Source organism: Nothobranchius furzeri, chromosome 5 (assembly GCF_043380555.1).
Source record: "Nothobranchius furzeri strain GRZ-AD chromosome 5, NfurGRZ-RIMD1, whole genome shotgun sequence".
Taxonomy (NCBI): domain Eukaryota; kingdom Metazoa; phylum Chordata; class Actinopteri; order Cyprinodontiformes; family Nothobranchiidae; genus Nothobranchius; species Nothobranchius furzeri.
Genome location: NC_091745.1, coordinates 39,275,628 through 39,299,101, shown reverse-complemented (window position 1 = coordinate 39,299,101; position 23,474 = coordinate 39,275,628). Strand labels below are relative to the sequence as shown.

Genomic DNA, 23,474 nt, shown 5'->3' with positions numbered 1-23,474 from the left:
GGCCAAAACCAGAAGTGATCAACAGAGCATCGCTATGTTGCACGTTTCAGCTCTAGCAGACCTCGCTCAGTGGGTCTGCGCTGCTTAAACGTGAGGAAGATCTGAAGACATTCCAAGCCCGAATGACGGATGTTTCAGCTGCTTCATCACTTATGAAAGTAAAAGAGTTGTGATCAACAGAAGAGGGTCAGACCTGATATTCGTTGGGCCAGAAGGTGCTGACGGCCAGCTCCACCTGGTGCCACTGTTTGCCGTGAGACCCCGATGCATTCCATGCCGGATTCCCGAGCGGGCCGCCGTTGACTCTCACGTACGCTCGCAGCACTCCGGGACTGTGGCCGTCGCAGCTGTACAGGAAGTAGCTGAACTGGACGCAGTGCGTGTCGTTTTCACTCAGCGTCTGCAGCAGGAACTGAGCGCGATGGCCTGCGGCATGCTGGGAGGAGTTCACCAACATGTAAGACCCTAAAAGAGACAGAAAATGAAATCACACCAACATTAATCCATCTGTCAGGTTTACAGGAGCAACATATAATTGGAAAACATAAAAAAACCTAAAATTGGTTCGATTTAACGTGAAAGATTTATTTTTGCATCAACTTTCCGTTTTCCCATTAAAATTACATAAAGATTATATTGTGCTCAACCAAGTTTTTCATCAAAGTGTTACAGGTCGTCTTTGCCCCTGAAAGTAGTGAATTTGACTCACTTATGTGCAAAAACATTAAAATGCATCTAAACACCAACATACTGCACTTCTGAGCAGCTGCCCTGAACACAGCGCTGTCTAACAGCGTCTGGTGTTCAGAAAACTGCTGTGGTTAAAATAAATCTTATATTTATATTCTGAGTTTCCTTTTGATCAAGTAGATTACAATATAAATTATATGCACACAGATCTATTTGTACTAATTGGGATCAAGCCCCCCCCCCCCCCCCACACACACACACACACACACACTCACACAGAGAAAAAGAAAGACACCTCAAAAGAAATAAAAACACTAGCATGAAAAGAATGAATTGAATTAATAGAAAATGAGTAATTTCTTGATTTCGTGATTCCTGAGAAGAGCTGTTATCATCAGGAGCAAGGAGGATGATAAATAAGCACCATCGTGTTTTAGTATGCCTGTCTGAGGCACAGATTGGTTCAGCTGTTCTTCGATTTGCAAATGAGCCACTGAGGGATTCGTGTTCTGTAGACTCCTACAAACCGAAGCCTGCCCGCCACAAAGGAGCAAATCTGCCTTTAACTACTTTTAGCAGAGCGAATCAGTAAGATGAAAGATTCAACCATCATCTGACAACCCAATGCTGCGTGTGGGCGGACGACAAAAAGAAAAATGTGCGCTGTTGTTGAACGTGGGGACACAAACAGACGAGACCAACGCGTGAGGGATGGAGGAGGGGCTGAGGCTGAGCAGAACTCACTGATGTTGGTTTTACTTCCACAAGGTGATGCTGAGGAGGAGATTCACAACTCCCCCTCCCCTCCAGCCCCAAACCTCCTCCTCTAATCAGGATAGCATAACCCCATTGCCCTTTGCCAAGCATCTGTCCTGCCTGGAGTCTGTGCCCGCTAACGTGATGAGCACAACAATGTTGGGAGACCTTCCTGTGTACTCACATAATCAAGTCTGTTGTCTTTGCCCACCAAGGTCTTTCTGTTCTCAGCCATGAAACGAGCTCCGGAGAGCAGACAGCCGCAGCCCCGGCGCCAGGTGTCCCAAAGACACGTATTCTGTGCTCAGATGTAATGGCGTGTGAACGGTGACTCGTCAGAAACACTTTCTGCATCCCACACAGTCTGCACGCCTAAATTGGGAAGCATTCCAGACAAAAAGCGCTCACACTAAACTTCTAAATGTGCTCACAGCCTCACTTCAACAGATGAGACACGAGTACAGAACTTTTCAGCTTTTGTCTTTTTATTCACTAGGTGCTAAAAAAGACACTCGGTGGTCCCATCTGCCTCTTCATCCACAAGCGTGACTGTGGCAAAGTTGTTTTGGTTTTCTCTTTTGCCTAATTATTAAAGAGGTTCTAGAAGAACTTTTTTACCAGTGAAAACTGTTTGTTAAGCCTCTACAAAGCTTATGCAACACGGCTGGGCTCACAAGGGCCCAGGAGCCATTAATGCCGCCTACACATCAGGGTCAGTACGGTCGGGCGAGGGTGGCGTCAGCTCGGACTCGTACGGGCGGTGAAGTCTTCACATGTAGTTCCGAAGGACTTCTCAAGAATGCGGAAATCCCCGAGTTCGTGGGCAATGTTTAAGATGAAAGTCTGTGGTGTCCTCCACAGTAAAATAAACAAAGACGAACTTGAGCTGTGCTGCTTCGGAGACTCTGAACCACATCACTTTATTAATTTGCTGCCTGTGTCCTCATAGAACTCTGTCCTCCACTGCTGTGGGACTAGGGCTGGGGGTAAACGATTATTTTTAAAACGATTATTCTGACGATTATTTTATCGAATAGTCGACTATTCTAATGACTATTTATACAATTAATCTAATGATTATTTTTCTATTGCACAGTTAATAAAAACCAAAATATCTCTAATAAATTCCTCCAAAAAATTGATTAATTGTTACTGTAAGAGAATAAACACTACAGGCCTCCCATTTTGTATAACACTGCTTTTATTGTGTTGCGGTTGGTTATGTTCTGGTGACGTGTAGAACTTGGGAGTGCAGGCTGCTGCCTGAGAGGTGGTTGGAGACGGAGTGTCTCCATGCTGCTTGGTTTTGGTCACTTATGTGCGTGAGGCGAGTGGTGTTATGACTCCTCCTGGGGAGTTTGGCTCGTGTGCAAAAAGGAAGGGACAATAATGTGGCATTTAAAAGTTAAAATGATGATCAGGTTTATTTACAACAACAAAAAAACAAATCTTTCCATCCACAGGTTGGGAGTAATAAAACTAATTCTGCCTGTGGGGAATTAAAACAAAAGTACAGATAACTAGGGATGTCCCACTGGGCAAAGATTACTGGGTTTTGGACCAAAATAAGAATCTCCAAAGTTCCAAACTCTAAACTGGGCGGTTAAACCAAACTCAAGGTGACATTTTAAACTAAACCGAAAACCCACAACACTCTAAATGTAATAAAAGGGAGATTTTATTACATTTAGACATTTATTAATTTGTACCACAAATTATTATTTTTTATATGTGTTCAACATGTTTAAATATCGCTTGTTTAATTAACCAACATTTCTAGTGTACAGCGCCTTGTTTGGTTGTAATGCCTTGTGAATGCGCTTTATAAATAAAATCGGATTGGATTGGATTGAAAAAAGATGAACTCTAAACCAAAACGTAACAGCTTATCCAAACGCAAGAAGCTGTTAGCGAAAATGCTAACAGTAGCTTTACCAACGTTAAGTTCAAGTTGCCAGGTTTAAATAAACCAGAAACACCCAGCAGCAAACAGACCAGCACGGAGGAGAGACTGCTACCACTAAACAGCTCTCCTAATGTCTGAAAGAAGCTCCTTTATGAAGGGAGAAACGCTCCCGGTGATGTTCTACATCTGCGATAGAGACGAAGCAGCCCATCTGACCCCGGAAGTTGTTGTCCGTTGCCGGGAAACGAAGGCGGGCAAAACAGGAAAGGAACCTAGTAGCGGACGGACGTTGTTCCGGGTCTTCGGTATTTGGCGGAGATGTTAGTGAAGGCGGAGAAGAGGGTGAACTAGAGGAAAAACAGGCAGATTCCACCTCAATTTACAAACTCCTGGGGATGCAACAAGTGGGCGCGGTGCGTCGACTACCGGATCTGACGTCGACGAATTTTTAGAATCGAGCCGTCGACGTCATCGACGCTTCGCTACAGCCCTATGTGGGACACACACACACACACACACACACACACACACACACACACACACACACACACACACACACACACACACACACACACACACACACACACGCACACAATGCTTTCTCCTCCCACCAAGCAGCTGTCTGACAGCTCGATGGGGTGAGAGCTCCATGCAGTTCGCTGCTCCGAGGACAGGGCCACACACACACAGCTCTCTCTCTTGTCTCGTTCCCACTGAGCGGGAGCTCCGTGCTCCAAACAGACAAAATTACTCGACAGCATCCAGCATGAAAATGAATCACGGAGGCAAATCGCCTGCTGGCTGATTTTACTCGCCAATCAGACGCGGTAGGTCATTTCAGCCGGCATTAGTCGGACCTCTGGAGAGGAGGTCTGAAAAAATGAGTTGCCCCAGAACGGAAACCTCAGACGGGATCAATGTGTGAAACCAAATTTCGGTACCGTACTGACGCTTTTGTGTAAGCGCCATAAGAAGCCCTACAAAGGAAAGTCTGGTCTGCCCCGCCCACTTGGCTTCACATGATGACTCTATGACTCTGCATGAAGCTAGAGACTCTGAACAGTCATACAGTATCTCAATAGCACAATAGAGTAAATATGGATCTATCTGACTGTGTTGCCCTTAAAGCACTTCTCTAAATAAACAAGCTTAGATGGTCACAAATAGCTATAAAATATGTAGTATGAGTTGTTTAGTTGAATAGTTCATGATTTATTTAAGTTTATTCGAAGTCTGAGAAAGCCTGGCCAGCCAGACTCGTCCTCTGTTTAATTCTGCACAGAGAAAGAGTCTGGTAACTCACAGGCAGAGAGGCACTTGAGGGGCGGGGCAAGCCAGGTCAAAAATAACGAATCAGAAAAAAGATGGAAATGTCGACTGTACTGCGCTACGCTGTAGTTTTTTAGCTGTAGTCAAAAATGGCGTCTGGCGACAGCTCAGACATCTTTCTTTAGAATTAAGGCTTTTAGCGCTTCTACTTGTCATGGTTTTAAAGACGTGTCCAAGTCATTTAGAACAGAGGAAAGAGCCGCAGCAAACTCCGCTTCAGTCGCCATGTTTATGACAAACTCGGCGTCGTGGTGTGTGACGTACGCTACTCACCACTGAATGGCTCAGTTAGAATTCTCAGGGGGTGGGGTTATTTGAATAGGAAAGTTCCCAGACCCTTTCTCTGTGCAGAATTAAACAGAGGAGGAGTCTGGCAAGCCAGGCTAGGAATTCCCAGTGAACTCTGGAATGGTACGCGTGTGCTCAGACATCCTTCTTCGTTGCGTTTCTCTCATCTGTTAGCAGTACCTCAGGCTAGTGTTAGCAGTAGCTTGGGATAGCATTGTTCTGCGGTTAGCATTACCGTGACTAACATTTACATACTGTCAACACTGAAGTGGGTTGCCACATGCAGAAATATGGGTGTGTGTCTAAACTTATGATGTATTAAACCAGCTTTTGTCAAAAACAAACCGTTTCTCTGCAGTCCTTACTACATTACTAGCATGCATTACAAAGCAGGTCTAAAGCCTGACTCATGTCTCTGCGGCAGTGAGGAGACACGCAACGCCATAATCCGTCGTTGCGGGCCTGCTGGAGAGCCCTCGCAAGGATGGACAGAGTCGAGCTCTCTTTTCTAAACATCTGTACGTCGAGATGGAAAACGCAAGCTTGCGATTGGTCAGGGCACCGCTGTCGTCTACACCGCCGCCATTGCACCCTCGAGAGCCGAGGATAACTAGCGGCAGACACGGAGAAGCTTGAAGAATACCTCGCGAAAAGACTCTAAAAATATGAACGTTTAGTTCCCCCCGTGACTGGAGGAGTGAAAAGATGCGCAGCAGACATTTTATTTGTGGACGGAAATGACAGGAAACGTGGGTTTAGAGGTGGCGAGCACATGAAGAGGTGGAGGAGGATGAGAGACAAATATGTCCGTGTTAAAAAGTCTCTTTTATACAAAAAACACAATATAAACACACTATCTTGGACCCGATACATGACAGGATACCACAGAACAGTGCTACGCCCTCTGCTGTCCTGGCAGGGAATTGCTTTGCAACGCTCTCCAGGAGACGGAGAAGTATGAGGGCAAAATGTCTCTGTCCCTGTTGGAGCTGACAGAGATGTATAAATCCAGCTAAAGCCAGCACGGGTGTTTGGGTTAATTAGATATCATAAGCTGCCAGCTTCCCACAACAAAGGGTGAAGGTAGGTGCAGTTCTTTAGTCTAGGGCCACTTTAAGGGTTTAAATGAAAAAATAAAGGAAAATAGCTAAAGAAATAGCAATAAATAAAGCCCTCTTTGGGGCTGTAAAGTTCAGCATGTCTTCACAGTAGAAATACTATTCAAAGTTCCAATGGGTCACAAGAACATTGAGTTTATGCGTCTCCACAGTCTTTTACTTTGAAATCCTTTTTCTCTTAACTTGGGTTTTTCCGATTACCATAGGATTTATAAATGAAACAACTTTTTACAATCTGCACACTTGAAGGTCCACAAGGAACCATGAAAAGGAATAAAGTGGTGGTGTTCTAGAGCCCCAGCTGACAGACATGTCCTCTTGTGTTAAATTTGGACTTCACAAGAACGTTTCTGAACAAATACACACACAGACACACGAACCAGTCGCTCTTCTGTCTTTACACCCAACCAGCATTGAAGTCAGATGTTTAAATAAAACATAAATGAGATGTAATGAAGGACAATGCAAGCCCATTAATCAAACATTATAAACTGAGAGGAGCTCCTAGTCGTTTTAGTGCAGTAATCCTTACATACTGTAATATACATTGCTCCATGGGACAATCAACACTGTTTGAAACGAAGAAGCAAAAATAAAACAAATAAATAAATAAATTGATTAATAGTCCAAGATAATAAAGATAGTTAACATATTTTGAAGCGGGGCTTAGCAGAAAGATTACAAAACAAGACTTTTTAAGAAAAAAATGTGTGTTTTGTCTATTTTACTGGCATTTCTTTCCATGGTTTTTCCTCATATGTTGTCATATGGTGTCATTTTTTTCTGATTCATTGTGTTTTTCTCCTCTCTTTCATCAAAGACATGAATAAAACATCATTTTACTCTTCTTATATATCACACTCCATCCCTTCCTAATTTAATCAACTGTTTCCCACTGGAGCCGTTACATTTCACCAAAAATAATGGTTCCAATCAAGACTCATATTGGTGAAATAAGGTTTTACATATGAAACTAATGTTTGGATAAATAGTCTGAGTCAAGAGGGTCTTTATACACATTACCAGACTGGTTCTCAGACATGCCGAACAAACGTTATGATGAAAAGCATCTCAGCAGAAATATTCTGCTCAGGTTTCTTCAGGGTTCCTATAGAAAAACAACATAATTGCAGGTCATTGTGAAAGGACACAAAAGGAATGAGATGAGATAAAAAAAAGAATGTTTCTCTTCACAAACAAACACCTCGGGACAAACAGGAGTTGTTAGTAAAACGGTAAAACGAGAAATAACGATCACCTACTTAAGTCATCCACTGACACTTTTCAGGGCTAAAGGGTAACATGAGTTCATGTTAAGAGAAGTTTGATTTAGCTGATGATGGAAGTTAGAAGATGCTTTGTTTTCATGAACTGATTCAGGCTTATTAGTGTAAGAAAAAACACTGGTAATTCACACACACACACACACACACACACACACACACACACACACACACACGCACGCACGCACACACACACACACACACACATTGCTTTATTTGTACCCATGTTAGGACTTTGCATTGACTTCCATTCATTTTAGTGAGACCACTAACCCTGACCCTAACCAGTGTATTCCTAAAGTTATCTGTAACAAAAACTCCATTTACATCTTATCTGTAAACCTCACCCCTAGGGAGTTCTCCGTATTAGGACCGGGTTGTGGTCCTAACAAGGACCATCGGTCGTAAGAAGGTTAGTAAATATCCCAAATCAGGTCTTCACAGGGGTATACACACTAGGGCCCGACCGATATGGTTTTTTTGGGACCGATACCGATATAAAACGTTTAACAAAGGCCGATAGCCGATAAAATGGCCGATAAATCTCCCTCACAAAAAAAAAAAGAAAGAAAAATTTTCTTAAGCTTAAACCCTTCATTCTCTGCCTTTGTGATGCAAACTTATTTCTCTATTACACACCAAAGAACTGTCTCCATAACTCACTAGGGTTTCCAAGTAAAGCAAATAAGATTTATTTAGCAGATCTCAAAAACAACAGAACACACAAACTCATTCACAGCAGTAGCTCAGGTGGTAGAGCGGGCTGCCTCATGATCGGAGGGTCATTGGTTCGATTCCAGCTCCCGCCAGGGGTATCCTGCTGTTGTGTCCTTGGGCAAGACACTTCACCCAACTCGCCTGTGTTAGTGGTGGTCAGAGGGGCCGACGGCGCCAAATGGCAGCCTCGCCTCTGTCAGACCACCCCAGGGCAGCTGTGGCTACAAGTACCTTACCATCACTAGCAGTGTGTGAATGTGAGAGTGTGTGAAAGCATCTTTGGGTGTCTAGAAAAGCGCTATATAAGTTCCATGCATTATTATTATTATTATAAATCGGTAACACTTTATAATAACTACATCTTATTTAGCCTTAATTACACATGAAAAAACATGTAAGTAACTACTAACAAATAATTAATTAACAATGACTCTTACTTAACTCATTCACTGCCATTGACGACTAAAGTCGTCATTTTAGATCCAACCGTTCACTGCCAATGACGACTAAAGTCGTCATTTGCAATTTTTTACTGTTTGAGCATCAGAACGAGCCCCCGCGCTGAGAGAACAAACATCTCAGCCCTGAAGCCAATCTTCATCCACATACGTCACAGATCACATGATCAGGAAGCAACACATCCATGTGTTTGGAGATCGTTTTGGGCCGTTCCTGTAAGAAAAGTGAGGCGCGAACCGGAAAAGCGTCTGCCGATCACAATTCGACAACGGATTATGAAAGAACGGGTAACGCTCGAAACACACGGCTTCTTCCTGATGTAATAGGTGAGTCTACGCTTTGTTTTGGTTGTTTTGGCATCGACATCATGCTAGCGCGCAAATGTTCTGTGACTCTTAAAAAAACAGTAAAACGGTGAGAAACGCTGGCAGCGAAGGCCGTTAGTGATCAGGAAATGGCTGGCAGTGAATGAGTTAATAAACAATTAACCAATGCACTTATTAACCCTAATACACACACACACACACAACAGCAGCAGCAGCAGCTTCTTGTTCGATTGGTTCCCTTGTTGATCAGAAGTGTTTATGCGGTGGGTAACCTTTGACCCCACCATTCCAAACCTTTGCATTTTCACACATTTGCACACTGGAAAACTTCTCAGGTTGAGAAATCCTGACATTTTACCGAGATAAGGGCTGGATTGAACCAAGACGTCCTGCTGAACCAGAAGTTGTCAGGTTTCATTACGCAGGAATTGTCAAACCGTAACCGTCTCTATGCCATCAGTGGTTTGTGAATGGGTCTAGAAGGATTTCACTTTCCCACGTTTAAACATTTCTTATGCAACAGGCTTGTCAGGATTTATTTTTTAAACCACATACTGAAGACAACAGAAAGGGATTTTTTTTTCCTGCTTGATATTTTGAGTAAAATAAAGATAAATATCAGATAAATAAACCAGAGTAAGGCGTTTTTATCTCCACTCTCCAACAGGTTTACGGTACAGGGTTGAAAAGATAAATGAAAACAGAAAAACAACAATGAAACATCACAGGATTGATAGAATTACATTAGTTGTAATAAAGAAGCAAACGGCCTAATGGTCAAAGTAAAACTGAAGCAAGTACATACTTATGAGAGCACCATGTGTGTACCTGTGTGTGTACATGCGCTTGTTTATGTAAGGTTTCTCAATAGGAACATCCAATAGAGTGTGAGGGGCCACAGATCTGCCCCCCAAAGATGTGTAGGAGATGGAGGGAGCTCCAAGTCCCAGAGATCCAGGAGCTGCCCCAGAGAACAGGAACCCCAAGGAGACTGCAACCAGAAAAGCCCCTGCCCCCCTCGAGAGGTGCAGAGGATTGCCCCGGGGGGCCACAACCAGCAGCCGGGAGAGTCCCGGGAGATGTCAGCGGCAAGCCCACAGGCCCGCCCGCAGCCTCCCACCCCCAAGCCGGTCGAGCCCGGAACCCAGGGGCAACCATCCCCGACCTGGGAGCCACGAACACTCAGGCAGACCAAGGCACCACACTCCACACCAGGTGTGGCAGGGGGAGGGGAGACGAAGATCTATATCATCAAAAGAAGTCCCAGGAGAGGGGAGGAGTCAGAGGCCCCACCTGACATATACAGTCATACACAGACATAGTCACACACTCTCTCCCTCATGCTCACACATACACATACAACCAAACCGGTTGGGGTTACAACCATTACCGGTTCCAAGAGTTCGACTCTTTCTGCTGGGGTGCTGATGAGCAGGCTCTCCCGCCCAACGCTGAGCACAGCAACCCACCACCCAGACCCCAACCAGATGGCCAGATCTCCCTCCTAGCCTCCAGCCCCGGAAAGCCAAGTGACAACAGATATGTGCTAAGACCCCTAGTCTCCCTCCGCCTGCTCCAATATAGTGTTAGTGCGTGTTGATGAGGTGTATTCCATGGCTGTGGTGAGTGGGCAGTGCGGGCATCATCTGGCCTACGCCAGCTGATGCCACCACACTACCCCACTTGCATCCACAACCCTCAGTGTCTAAGTGCGGTTTAAAATTGGAAGTGGGCACCGGCACTCGGGATGAGGCTGAAAAATCCCCCTGCCAAATGCCGTTAAATGTGCTCACTCTCAAGGCCCTAAGTGTGTGTTTGCGTGGAATGTAGTTGGTGGAAATGTTTAAGGTGCAAATAAAATTGGGGGGCAGGTTGCTACAGGAATGCGGAAATGGGGTCCAAACCCACACTCCTGACTTGTCCACCCCCAAAGTCCTATTTGCATGGTTGTGTGATGATGTGAGGGAGCAGGAGGAGACAAATGTGTGGGGATGGGGAGGAATGGCTGGTTGGACTTAAGCCCTCCAGGGAGCCAGCTCCCCCACTGGCCCCAATAGGCACCTCTGTTGCCAAAATGCCACCCAGAGCATGGAGACCCCAGCCCATCTTGCCAGGGCCCAAAGCAGCAGCATCACAGAGCCTCACGGAGTCCGAGGGCACCAACCCAGCCCCAGCCCAGCAGAATATCTACACCCATCCCTGCATTTGCACAACTTCTAGAATATATAAGACACAGGACATCCACGTAAGGTTGGGTCCTCCCCCTCCTGGACATCCCTCTCCCTGTGATGGAACAGGAGAGGAGCCAAGATCTACCCGAGGCCCCTGAGCCCGGGCCAGGCACTACCGCATGTTCCTTCCATCTTCCTGGCAGCATACATGTCAGGACCCGTCCCCCAAGGCCCTGCCCAGATCCCCACACGGGGTTGGCCACCCCCACACCCCGAGCCCCCACCCAGACCCGCTCAGGGGAAATGTAGCTGCCAGGCAGCGACCAATGGCCACCGCCATAGGCCGTAGGAGACCATTTTCATGGTCAGTCTGCATGAAAAACTTAGTGACTGATTATAATCAGAAATAATCATTAAAAAATGTTTTTTTTTTCAGTAAAGTTGACCTTTAATTTGCACCTGTGCAAAAGATCATCAGTTAAAAAATATTTTTTAAGCCTCAATTTAGTCAAAACCATAACGAGTGGTGATAAAAATCTAACACTTGGAAACATCTGGAAGATATTCGCCTCACATCCCAAGGAAAGTAGCGGAGAATTCCGGGAAAGGAATAAAACAATTATTCTTCTCTTGATTTCAATCTTAAAACTTTAAAACTCCAAAAGTCTAAACTTGCACCTCTATATACTCGCCAGCTTTTATTTTGAAACTCTGACCAGAGGAACAAAGCTTTAACACCCCACTCTCACCCACAAACACAAGACAGCACAGTTGTTAAACTACAATCCAAAGCACCGTAAAATCTGAAGAAGTTCCATCTATCCATTCATGTTCCACTCAAGGGCAAAACAACCTCCATAACAAGATTAGCATGAACCCAGAGCTTCATAATTCATATGGAGAGCTGCTGGACAACAAGCTGGTCACTGGGTGGAGGTGACACTATCTGTGGCAAGCCACAGCAGACGCAGAGAGGATCTGAGGATGATAAGCAGAGGGTGTGGCTTGTGCTGCGTTGATGCATTACACTGCGTAGGAGCACACAAGAGCACGGGAGATGCAGAGCTGTTAGCATAAAGAGGGCTCGGGTTTTGACTTTCTAAAGGTTGCTCACACAGCCACGATAACAGATGATAACCTGATCTTTAGAAATTCAAATATAAGTAAAAAGGGGATCAGATGGACAACAACACAGCAACACCAACAAACAAGCAGAAGCACTATGTCAAAAACGCTGCTAATCAAATACAGCTAATGAACAAATGCGAGCATTTCTATAAAGCCAGACATTCAGGTAGATTGCTGTCTGGAGCCTTTAGCTGAGTGTTAACACCGGGCCAGAGAGGAAAGACAACAGCAATGATCTCAGACAAGTGTGGCTGCCCATCAATCTGTAAAAGCTTAAAGGCCATTTCTAAACAATTTGGAGTCCATCAGTTTGTAGTGAGAGCCATTACGTGCAAGTGGAAAGCATTCAAGATAGTTGCCAATCTTCCCGTTTTCCATGTCACAAGGTCACACTGTCCTGTGGTCTGAAATTGCAAAAACCTAAATTGCTGTATTTCATGCTCTACGGGACTCAGTTAGCATGTTTTTTAATGTCAAACACACTTCCGGACCCCGTGATGGAGACATGAGTCTTAGCCTAATGGGTCAATCACAAGCAAAATGTTCCATGCACTAATATACATGTGCTTTCCCACATTTGTAGCGATCGTGATTCAGGGGTTAGGAGTTTCATCAGTGGGTTGCTGGTTCAAACCCAGACTCTGTCATAGTGCCCTTGTGCAAGACACTTCACCCTGCCAGGTCTTAGCTCAGCTAAGTTGGGATGTCGTTTACATCCAGAGAAATTTGGTTTTCTAACTGCATTTTCTGGGTACCGTATATATCGCTGTTTGTCTGACTTCAGCCGGACCAACATGCATACATGCATTTCAAAAGTTCATATTAGTGGGACTAGGGCGATAATTTGGTTTTCAGCCCAAGGCTGCTGAAATACAATGTAGCAGTCCATCATCAGTGTATGACTGGGTCAAGGATTGTACTGTAAAGCATTTTAGAGTTCTCTGACATAGGCCTGTTTCTCATTTACCATGTCTACACGGGCCTACATGCATGGTCCTACCAGCACAACTGCATCATTTATGAGAAACATTCACAAACAACAGTTAAAGATGAGGACGATGTTGAGGTCGTTGCTGTTAATTGTCTCTGGTTTCAATTTTAAAGAGAATGACAAAAAATCAGAAGATGTGATTATAGGAGTCAGGATGTACACAATGTTCAAAGAAAAGCACCAAGCAGAAAATAACATTTATGTAGTTTCTACTTAAAGGCACACTTGGCAGTTTGTCTGCTTTTAGCACCCCCTAGTGTCCGTTTTGTAGAACCAAAAGCAAAACAAATCTTCTTGCCGTGCGCTCATCTTTTCAACACCTCCGTCTTTTTTATGTGTTCTTAGTATTCCTAATGTTTTTTGTTTATATTGATCGGTATGTTTATCCTCTGTTTTTGTTGCTTTGATTAGTTGTGATCTGGTTGAGCCTGTGCAGCACTTTGGGCAGCTGCCACGCTGCATTTTAAATGTACTATGTAAATAAATTATGGTACGGTACCTAACAGCAGAAATGTCTCCTCAGACTTCATTAGTGTCTAGAGGAGCGGTGCATCACTGAATCAGACAAATATGGTGTGTTTATGATCTAAAACATGTAGGAAACATGCTGGAACCAGACTGCAGCGCCAGGTATGTCAGCTCTATTTGTAAGACCAGACCGGCACTCTGAAGTTGCAAATGCGGTATTTTGGCCATAGAGGGCAGTGGGGGTCTGAATGACATAAAACCATGTAAAGGGTCGTTTTATCACATACTAGCTAAAGAAAATGTATTAAAATATGGAAAAGTTGCACAGTATGACTTTAAGCGAAGCAAATGCTGGACGAGTTTGCGGTCTGCTTGGCCATTCCAGGGTTTCCCTTACATAGGCGTAGCCGTGGCGGCCCGCCACGGCTGAAATCCCACCGCCACGCCTACGAGATCCCAAGTTTTTTTTTTCTTTTTGGCACTGTTTCCCGAAGAAGCAGCGGGAACTATATGTTTTTGCTTGTGATCACAGCCGGCAGCAAGGAGCAGGCAGGGCAAGGTGAAGTTACAGCATAAGTTACTGAGTTTAAAATTAGAAAGGTAGCAGTGGATATAATGCTTTGTGGTTTACATGTTTCAATAGCATTAAGATAAACGAGTGTTGACGATCTTGACAGGGTTTCCTCCAGTGCTTATTAGGCCAGGTTCTCCTCCCCCCACCAGGCTAAGCATCAATTATTAATGTAAAATTTATTTATTTTTTCGTGTCTGACTTTAACCACATCTAATATTGTATTACGATGTGAGCGCAACAGCGACAACTTAAGATCGATGTGTGAGCAGCCTGAGAGGTCGGGTGTTTTCATCTGAACCCTTAAAACCTCCAGCAGGCTACTCTGCACTATTGACGTGTTAGCGCGCGGCGCTAACAACTTAGCGACGTGACATGTCTCGGAGAAAGCGTAAAAACACGTTGGACGCTTCTTCTGAAGCGGGAAAATAACACCTCTTCTTAAGCAGAGCAGGACGTCCCCTCGACTCGTTCACAGCCGAGCCAGACTGAGCTCGAATAACATTGACCCAGCACAGCCACTGGGTCGTTGGAGCTGCCCCGTGACTGCCTGAAGGAAAACCCGCGGGTTTCATCAGACTCGTAAAGTTTCTTGTTTTTGCTGGGGACCCCCTGTATTTTACCGCTCCCTCCTGCAGTCTTCCCCTATTAACATTTAAAATGATTCTGTAAATTCGTGTATCAATCGAAAAAATCTCTGTCTCTGCCAGCTGCAGTAAATGTAGTCTCCAAATAATAAATAAGAGGTGTATTCATCTGTGTATCTCCTTTGATCCACATTAGTGATATTCTCAGCACCAGAACAGTGAAGCAAAGAAACAGATTCCTGAGTTTGTTAGTAATTGTATTTATTAGGTGCATCTAACCTGTTCTATTTTTCTCTGAAATGAGATCAAATCAGTGCTTCTATGGGTTGTCTCCACTCTGCACTGGAAATTTTTACTTTATGTAGAGACGTGACGTGTCATAATCTCCCCCGGCCGGCCCCATCACCACAGCTGGAAAAATTCCTAGGGGAAACACTGCATTCCATATTATATTGTAGAACTCTGGGTTGATCGTGAGCTCCTATTGAGCTAAGAAAGCATTTACTCTGAACCATGAACTAAAAAGAACCCAAAACGTCAACCAAGGGCTATAAATGGTCGCAGTGCCACCAGTCTAGAAACTTCAGTTGGTTTAGAGGAACGTGAAGTGGTCCTCTCCACTTCAAAATGGTAAAAAAAATAAAAGTTTCTTCATGATTGTTGTGATTAGTCTATCACAAAAATGCATCTGATTGTAGCCCAGGTTAAATGATGACATGATGTAATACGTCATGTACGTTGGAATAATTAAGGCCATTTTAACTGAAAGAGGATTTGGCCTCTTTTCTACCATCAGTGTAGCTCGTCTTGAGCTATGTGGGCAAAGCTACTTTGAAGGGAAGCTAAAGTGCCTTTTTCACTATTTATTTCTCCTCACACAAGCTCCTCTCTCTATAAGCCACTCAGCACAACTTTGTTCCTGTGACAACCAAGGCCAGAGTCCAAGTCATCTCAAATACACAAGAAACAAGGGGCACCAAAGGTCTAAATATAATGGGATCAATGGCTGTGTTAAGGTTTAAGAAGCATCCTTGATGCTGCCTGCTGGTCCATTACTGTAAGTCTGAGCCGTGGCCAGCTCTCAGCACATCGGCCTTGATGCTCATCTTCTCCAACGCACGCCTTCTTCTGCACTCCCATCTGAGGAGGTCGCGCAGGATTTCTGTCTCAATCTTCAAGGGTCCGGCGACCGCTAACTGTCTTTTTATCAGCTGCTGTCTGCAACATCCTTCACCGCAAACGTGTCACTACAAAAGTCAAAAGTGCTTAACAAGGGAGAGCGGCTCTTGCTGTAATGGGTTCGGGTCAGTGCTGTCACTTCCTCGATGTTTGGTCTCACAAATGTAAAAAGACCTCATCATGTGTTTAAATAGCTCACTAAGCTAAAAGCTTTCAGTAGGAAACGCTGAGAGATTCATTAGCAGCAGATGGTGATGTGTGTATACTAATCACTGCAGATATAAAGCGTAAATAAAGTTTGTCTGGTTTTTGTTTGCTTGTGTGATTTTTCCCTCTCTTTTTATACTCTGCCCGTCTGACCGTACAGATAATTGGAAGCAGCTCAGAGGCATGTAAACAACATAGAGGACGACTTTGATCAAAGGGAACCTGTAGAGAGAATAGACATGTTTTCTTCTAAATGAAAGAGCTCATACAGGGACAAAGCAATAATAAGACATCACACAGACTTAATCGACTTACAGCCATGGCACACAATGGCGGTGCTCCTGCTGCGAGGATGAAGCTGACCTTACAGCCACAACACTTTCCTCTGAACATCCAGCAGCAAAGCATTAGCGGCGGTGTCTCCTCTCTTATTAAAAATGTCAGCGGCTCTGTTCAAATGTAGATGCTGTTTATTTCCAAGTTTCTGAAGTTTTCTTCCTCTCTTCTCCTCCTAAAGTGTTTCTGTGTTACGTTAACTGCTTTACTTTCTCTTTCAGAACAGAATCACTGACTTGTTACCAAGCTCTGGCTCTCATGAAGTTATTGTTCACTCATCTGTCGAGCTTTCTCTCCTCCTGACGGAAGCACAGGCTGATCTTACACTCACAATTAATGCAGTGGTAATTTATAAAAGCAAGGCGAGTCTTTCATTTTACACAGAAATGAACAAAAACAATTGCACATGTCTCTGGTAAACAGCCCTTGTGTTTCCGGGCTGACATGAAGGCTGTTTTAAACAAATTTTATTTGCTAGAGCTGCTTAGTTAATTAGGCCAACATTAGCTCCAAGAGTTGGTTAGAAATGTCATCTCCTTCTGCAGTGAGTCCGTGTTGAAGACAGGGCCTGTCGCTATCCGTGCACAATCTCCTGTCTGCACTTATATGAGATGCTTTTTTTTAACCCCAAGACACGTGAAAGTGTTAAAGCTGTAGCTCGGATCTATAGAAGTCTATTTTTATGGAAAAGTTAACAATTAATATCTTATCTGCTGCAGACAGCCGAGTGGAAAACCTCGGTTTGGAGTTAATTCAGAGGAACTACAGAGGGCCGGTTCTCAAGCAGATTACTGCCGTATTAAGACAACTCGCCACCCAGAAACGTTTTAGTTGTTTATGCAAATACTCAAAATACATATAAAGTCAACCTTTACATCGTTTTTGGTGTAGTAGATGTTCATCAGATACTAAAGAACTAAAAAAAAAAAACTCAACAGATTAACAGTTTTTGGGATTTTACTTGAAACATGCTCAGAGTTTTCTTCAGCTAAATCCAAAATGGCGCCGTAGCGTAGGCGGTTTGTAGAGAATTTGAGGACATTATGTGGCAAATTAAAAAGTAGTTATTAAACTAGGTTCACACACACACACACACACACACACACACACACACACACACACACACACACACACACACACACAGTGTTGGCTGCCTGCACACAAATCCTCTCCAACAATAAAACAGCATACCTGGATCAGGGCATTGAGGGACCACCGGTTATTCCACTCCCAAGGTTGTAACACCACCTGAAGTGCAGAATCTAATCTCATTTTCTAACACACACACACACACACACACACACACACACACACACACACACACACACACACACACACACAGCTCCACCTCTTTCAGACTCAGTCTCTCCCATTCAAATCATTTTTCATTATCGCCGCCACCATCCATCAAGCAGCCTCAGTCTCCCACACAATATTCAAAGCAGAGCAAGGTATTGCCATTTTCACTTCTGTAACCCCCCCCCCACCCCCCACCCCACCCCACCCCCCCCACCCCCGGCTGCGGTATTTCTCATTGACCAAAGATCAACTTCTAATGACATCTCCCTGGTCATTCATCTCGAAACATTCATAAAGGAACTGTATTCACTTCATCAATGTATCGTTTCTCATCTTTGCAGAGTCGTTCCTGCTTAGAGGACTGTAGAGCACTATTAGTCATCCACATCCTGTGTCCTCGTTTTATGACTTCTCTTTTTTCCTCAAAACTCATTTAAAATTCAAAAATCGGCCAAAAGGTGACAAAAAGGAAAGTATTGAATCAGGGCTGCATGGTGCCAGGAGGCACTCTTAACCTTTCCCTGGTGCTTTCTCCTCAGTCTACACTGTTAGCAACTCTATTGTTTCAGCTCTTATCTTTATGTTATCCTTTCATACAAAGCCGGAGCCATCCCTGGTTCCTCTGCAGGTCTTTATTGTTTCATAGGAGCTCCAGCAGACACGTCCCCAGGCCTCGGGGGAAAGGACACCGCTTACAGAGAAGAAATGAAAAGAGGAGGGTTGGTTAAAGAAAGACTGATGTTGAGGCAGGAGGAAAGGAACGAAAGAAATACAAGTGCCATTGTCAAAGTAGCCTTCTAGCATTTGAGGAAGATAAGGCCACATCAGCAACTGTTGTCTTCCTCCCTAGAAAACAGGCGACCTTTGGAGTTGTCCTCCAGGCAGTTTAGGGATCAACAGCCAGATTTGCCAGAGAGGAACAGCAAAGGAGAAAAGATATGAAGCGAGGGAAGGGTGTGCACCTTTTCAATTACTGTATGAATGTGCTGAAGGACACAGTTGCTGGGTGGTAATTTTAGCATGGATGATACTTGTATTTTTTGGTTTTTAACCCTCCCACTGTCCTAATGGGTGTGACCCCGTGAGGAACGTTGACCATGGAGCAGAATTGATAGTTTATCCCTTGGGTCTACGTGGCAGGGGTGAGGAGTGAGCACCACCTCACCCCTGCCATGTGGACCTCAAGGGATACGCCATCACTCAGCCTGAAGAAGCCGGCAGCCGTCGGCGAAACTGTAGCTACAAACAGGTAAACAAAACTGTTTCTGTGTTTAAAAAAAGAACGAAAGCATGGATTTAGAAAGACACAGCAAGAACACACCTAAGATGTTCAAAGAGAAATACGGACAACAAGGAACGAAGGACTTCCGCCGTTTGGAGCGATTACACCAGAAACGCGCACGTCTAAGAAACCACCTTCGCTTCTGTTTAAGATGCCGGGACGAAAACATCACACCCACAAGCCTACAGCTGAAAACACCGATCCGGACCAAGACAGCACAAAATATAATAGAAAGAGCACAGAGAGCACTAATCAAGGAGAGGATAAGGAACGTCATAACCAAACAGAGGCGTGTGGAGGACGAACTGGAAAGAGGACACCTGGACTTGAAAAGGAATTACAAACTTGATAAACAAATGGAGGAACTAATTAAAGGACACATGATGGAAAAACAGGAAAAAGAGTTCATAAAAGTAAAAGAAAGACACATAAAGAAGTTAAACAGACTCATAAACAAGAAAAAGAGGGGAGAAATACAAGGCAACTCCACACCAAACTCATGGGTATGTAACATTTCACAATACAAACTAACAGAAGCAGAAGAGAGCATATTAAAGAAAGGTTTAAACTTTGCAGTCACACCAAAAGAAATACCATATGATGAATTTATTGTAGCAACAGAACGAGCATGTCAACAGATCACAGATGAGGGAAAGAAAGCAGAACTCAGAAATAACATAGTTGGGATATTAAAAAACAGCCAAATTCAACACAGCAATATTACAAAAGAAGAACAATCAGCCATGACAGCCTTATCCAAAAATGAACAGATAATTATTCTACCGGCAGATAAAGGAAGAACCACAGTAGTTATGGACAGAGAAAAATATAAACAACAGATGAAACAGATGCTAGAAGACAAAAATACATATGAAATACTTAAAAAAGATCCAACAGAAAACATTAAGAAAAACATGAAAACATTACTGAAGCCACTGCACGAAAAAGGCAAAATAACAGAAAAAATGTACAAACACTGGATTCCCACAGCAAACATAACACCAAGAATATATGGAACACCAAAAATACATAAACAAAACACCCCACTTAGACCAATAGTTGACAGCATAGGTACACCAACATACAACATGGCAAAAGATATCAGCAGAATCATCAGCCCGTTATTAGGAAATACAGATCAACACTGCAAAAATAGTATAGAATTGGCAAAAGAACTAAAGGAAATTACAATAGAAGACAACGACATACTCATCTCACATGACGTCACATCTCTGTTCACAAAAACACCAACCCAAAAAACCATAGACATAGTAGTTAACAGAATCAGACAAGACAAAACTTTACACAAAAGGACAAACCTCACAGCAGATGACATAGCACAACTGATAGGACTGGTAGCTAACTCCACTTACTTCACATACGACAACACAATATACAAACAACTGGAAGGCTTCGCCATGGGTAACCCGTTATCAGCCACCCTGTGTGAGTTTTTCATGGAAGACCTGGAACAAAAAGCCATAGCCACCGCCCCCCCAAACTGCAAAATAAAACTATGGAAACGCTACGTAGACGACATACTGGAAATCATACCAAAAGGTCAAACAGAAACACTAACACAACACTTAAACAATATTGACGACACGGGCAACATAAAATTCACTTATGAGTTAGAAACAGAAGGCAGCATAGCATTTATGGACATGAAAATCACCAGACAGACCGACGGGACCCTAAACATAAACACATACAGGAAACCAACACACACAGACCAATATTTATTATGGACATCAGAACACCCCACCATACACAAAATGTCAGTAATCAGAGCATTATATCACCGAGCAAACATAATAACAGAAGAGAGAGACCGTAAACAAGAGGACAAACACATACAACACGCTTTAAAGACCTGCGCATACCCGACATGGGCAATAAACAAAGGAAAACAACAAACAAAAACAGAAAGCAAAGAACAACCCAAAAAAAGAACCAGAAACCCAGAAAGACAAGAACCAAAACCAGTGATAACCCTACCATACATCAGAGGCATAACGGAAAAAATAAGAGCAACAATGAAAAAACACAACATAAACACACCAACAAAGCCATACACAACAGTTAGAAACAGACTAGTACACCCAAAAGACAAAATATCAGCTGGACAAAAATGTGGAGTCATCTACGAAATCCCATGCAAAATATGCAATAAAACATACATAGGAGAAACCGGACGCCAACTCAATACACGGACAATAGAACACAGAAAGGAGTGCGAGAAAGAGGCAAATCGTAAACACACAAGAGCAGCAAAAGAAGAAGCAGAAAGTACAATAAAAAAGTCAGCCGTAACAGATCATTGCTTAAGAGAAAACCATATAATGGACTGGGACAGCACACGGATCATAACCACTGAACAACAAAAATACAAAAGATGGATCAAGGAAGCAATAGAGATAAGGAGACGTGGATGTGGGACCATGAACAGGGACGACGGAGTTTACACGCTGGACCACGCATGGGACTGCATCGTCGGAGAGGGGAGAGCGGGCAGTAGAGGGCGACAACGTCCTCTGCTGCCCGCAGATAAACGGAGAAGGAAGTGACGCGCCACCATCAGCGTCAGCCTGAAGAAGCCGGCAGCTGTCGGCGAAACCGTAGCAACAAACAGGTAAACAAAACTGTTTCTGTGTTTAAAAAAGAACGAAAGCATGGATTTAGAAAGACACAGCAAGAACACACCTAATATGAACTTTTCTATTTACATGGGGAGCAGTACCCCAGGAGGTAGAGCGGATTGTCCAGTAATTGGAAGGTTGCAGGTTCAATCCCGGCTCCCGCCAGAGAATGCTGCTGATGTGTTCTCGGGCAAAACGCTTAATCCGCCTTGCCTGCTGGTGGCGGCGCCAGGGTTCGGCAGCCTCGTTTCCATCAGTGCGCCCCAGGGCAGCTGTGGCTACATCGTAGCTCATCCCCACCAGCGTGTGAATGTGTGTGAATGGGCTAATGACTGATTGTGTTGTAAGGTGCCTTGGGGGGCAGTAGAAACCTAAGAAGACTCTATACAAATACAGGCAATTTACTTTTTTACCTTTGAGTTTTTCAGACATGAGTAAAAATAAATGTACAGATGTTTATGATTAGGTCACTAACATCTAGCTACATCACAAAGGCTCTGAATGTTTCTTTACTGCACTATTTATAGGTCAGTCAAACATCTATCCTTTATATTTCTATAAAATGCCAAAGTGTGGAAGACATCTAAAACTCCTAATCTAGTTTACCCTCTCAGGCTCAAAATACATTTTGATAAAAGGACGAACAACTAAGTGCTTCAGGGGTACTTCTGAGTTAAAAATGCTCATGAGACACGCGTGTGGAGTAACCAGGTAGGCAGGTTTTAACGTTGCACATCTGCAATGCCGGCCTCCAGAGGGTTAAACAAGGAAATGTCCTTTTTATTGCTGAATTAAAAAGAAAACTCCATGAAGTTGCCCAGATCTTGGCCCCTAAATATGAAGTTAATTAAAATAGATTAGTTCAGCGAGAGGCAGATGAGTTCAATAATTGCTCATTTGTCTTTTGATGGATTAAAATTCTGAAGATTCTCAGAAAATGCAGCTTTTACTGATCTGAGACAGGGCTGACTCACAGGGCGGGACCCACACCACACACTTATATGAATATGGATTTTAATTAAGGACATCAACCACCTAAATAAAACAAGAACCACATGCACCAACTGCTGAGAGCTCATAGTCGAGTGTCACGTCTTTGCTGAGCTTCCAGGAGCATCTTAACTGCAGCAGTCGTGCACATTCAGCGGCTTTTTGTTGCACAATGTGCTCACTGATGGTGTGTTTGCACAGATGACAGGGAGAACAACAACCTCCCTTGGGTTCCTTCAGGTTGGTCAGAGGTGTAATCAACCATGTGGTCAGGCCGTAACCTCGATCGCACACAGACAAGCTAAATGACCTGGTGGACATGATTATTTTTGTCTCCACTCGATACGATAATAAAAAAAGAACCGCCAATGAGCAATGCATCACTGTTAGCAGCACGGTCAAAGAGCACGCCCACGCTGCTGTTCAACAGAATGAACATGTCACAGAACCATCCGGATCAACAGGAAACAGCGTTTAGCAGACTGAGACTGGTGTCGTAAATCAAGCGAGCGATAATTGTGTTTTGCAGGACAGGCATCTCCAGCAAATACGTTTCTAATTTGCACTGGGGTCAAGTTTCCACTCCGAACAAGAAATGGATTCGCCCAGCCTCACATTTGAAAGATTGTGATATGTCAAGGCTGGTCACTGCCTCCCTCTGGAGCCCCGAGAAGACGAGAAACGACAGCGTGTGGAGGAAGATGCTGGGAATGCCTGGCTATCACCATCAGGGTGGAGCAGAAATCCATAAAGC

General features: G+C 43.9%; 1 protein-coding gene across 4 annotated transcripts in view; it reads right to left on the bottom strand.

The window, feature by feature from the left end:
- The window catches only part of ptprub (protein tyrosine phosphatase receptor type Ub), a 337,198-nt gene that overhangs the window by 149,527 nt on the left and 164,197 nt on the right, over nt 1-23,474 (bottom strand). For all 4 annotated transcript variants that reach the window (XM_070551690.1, XM_070551691.1, XM_070551692.1 and 1 more), the window contains exon 3: nt 194-465. In XM_070551690.1, the coding sequence (XP_070407791.1) occupies nt 194-465 (272 nt within the window). The remainder of the gene's footprint in view (nt 1-193; nt 466-23,474) is intronic.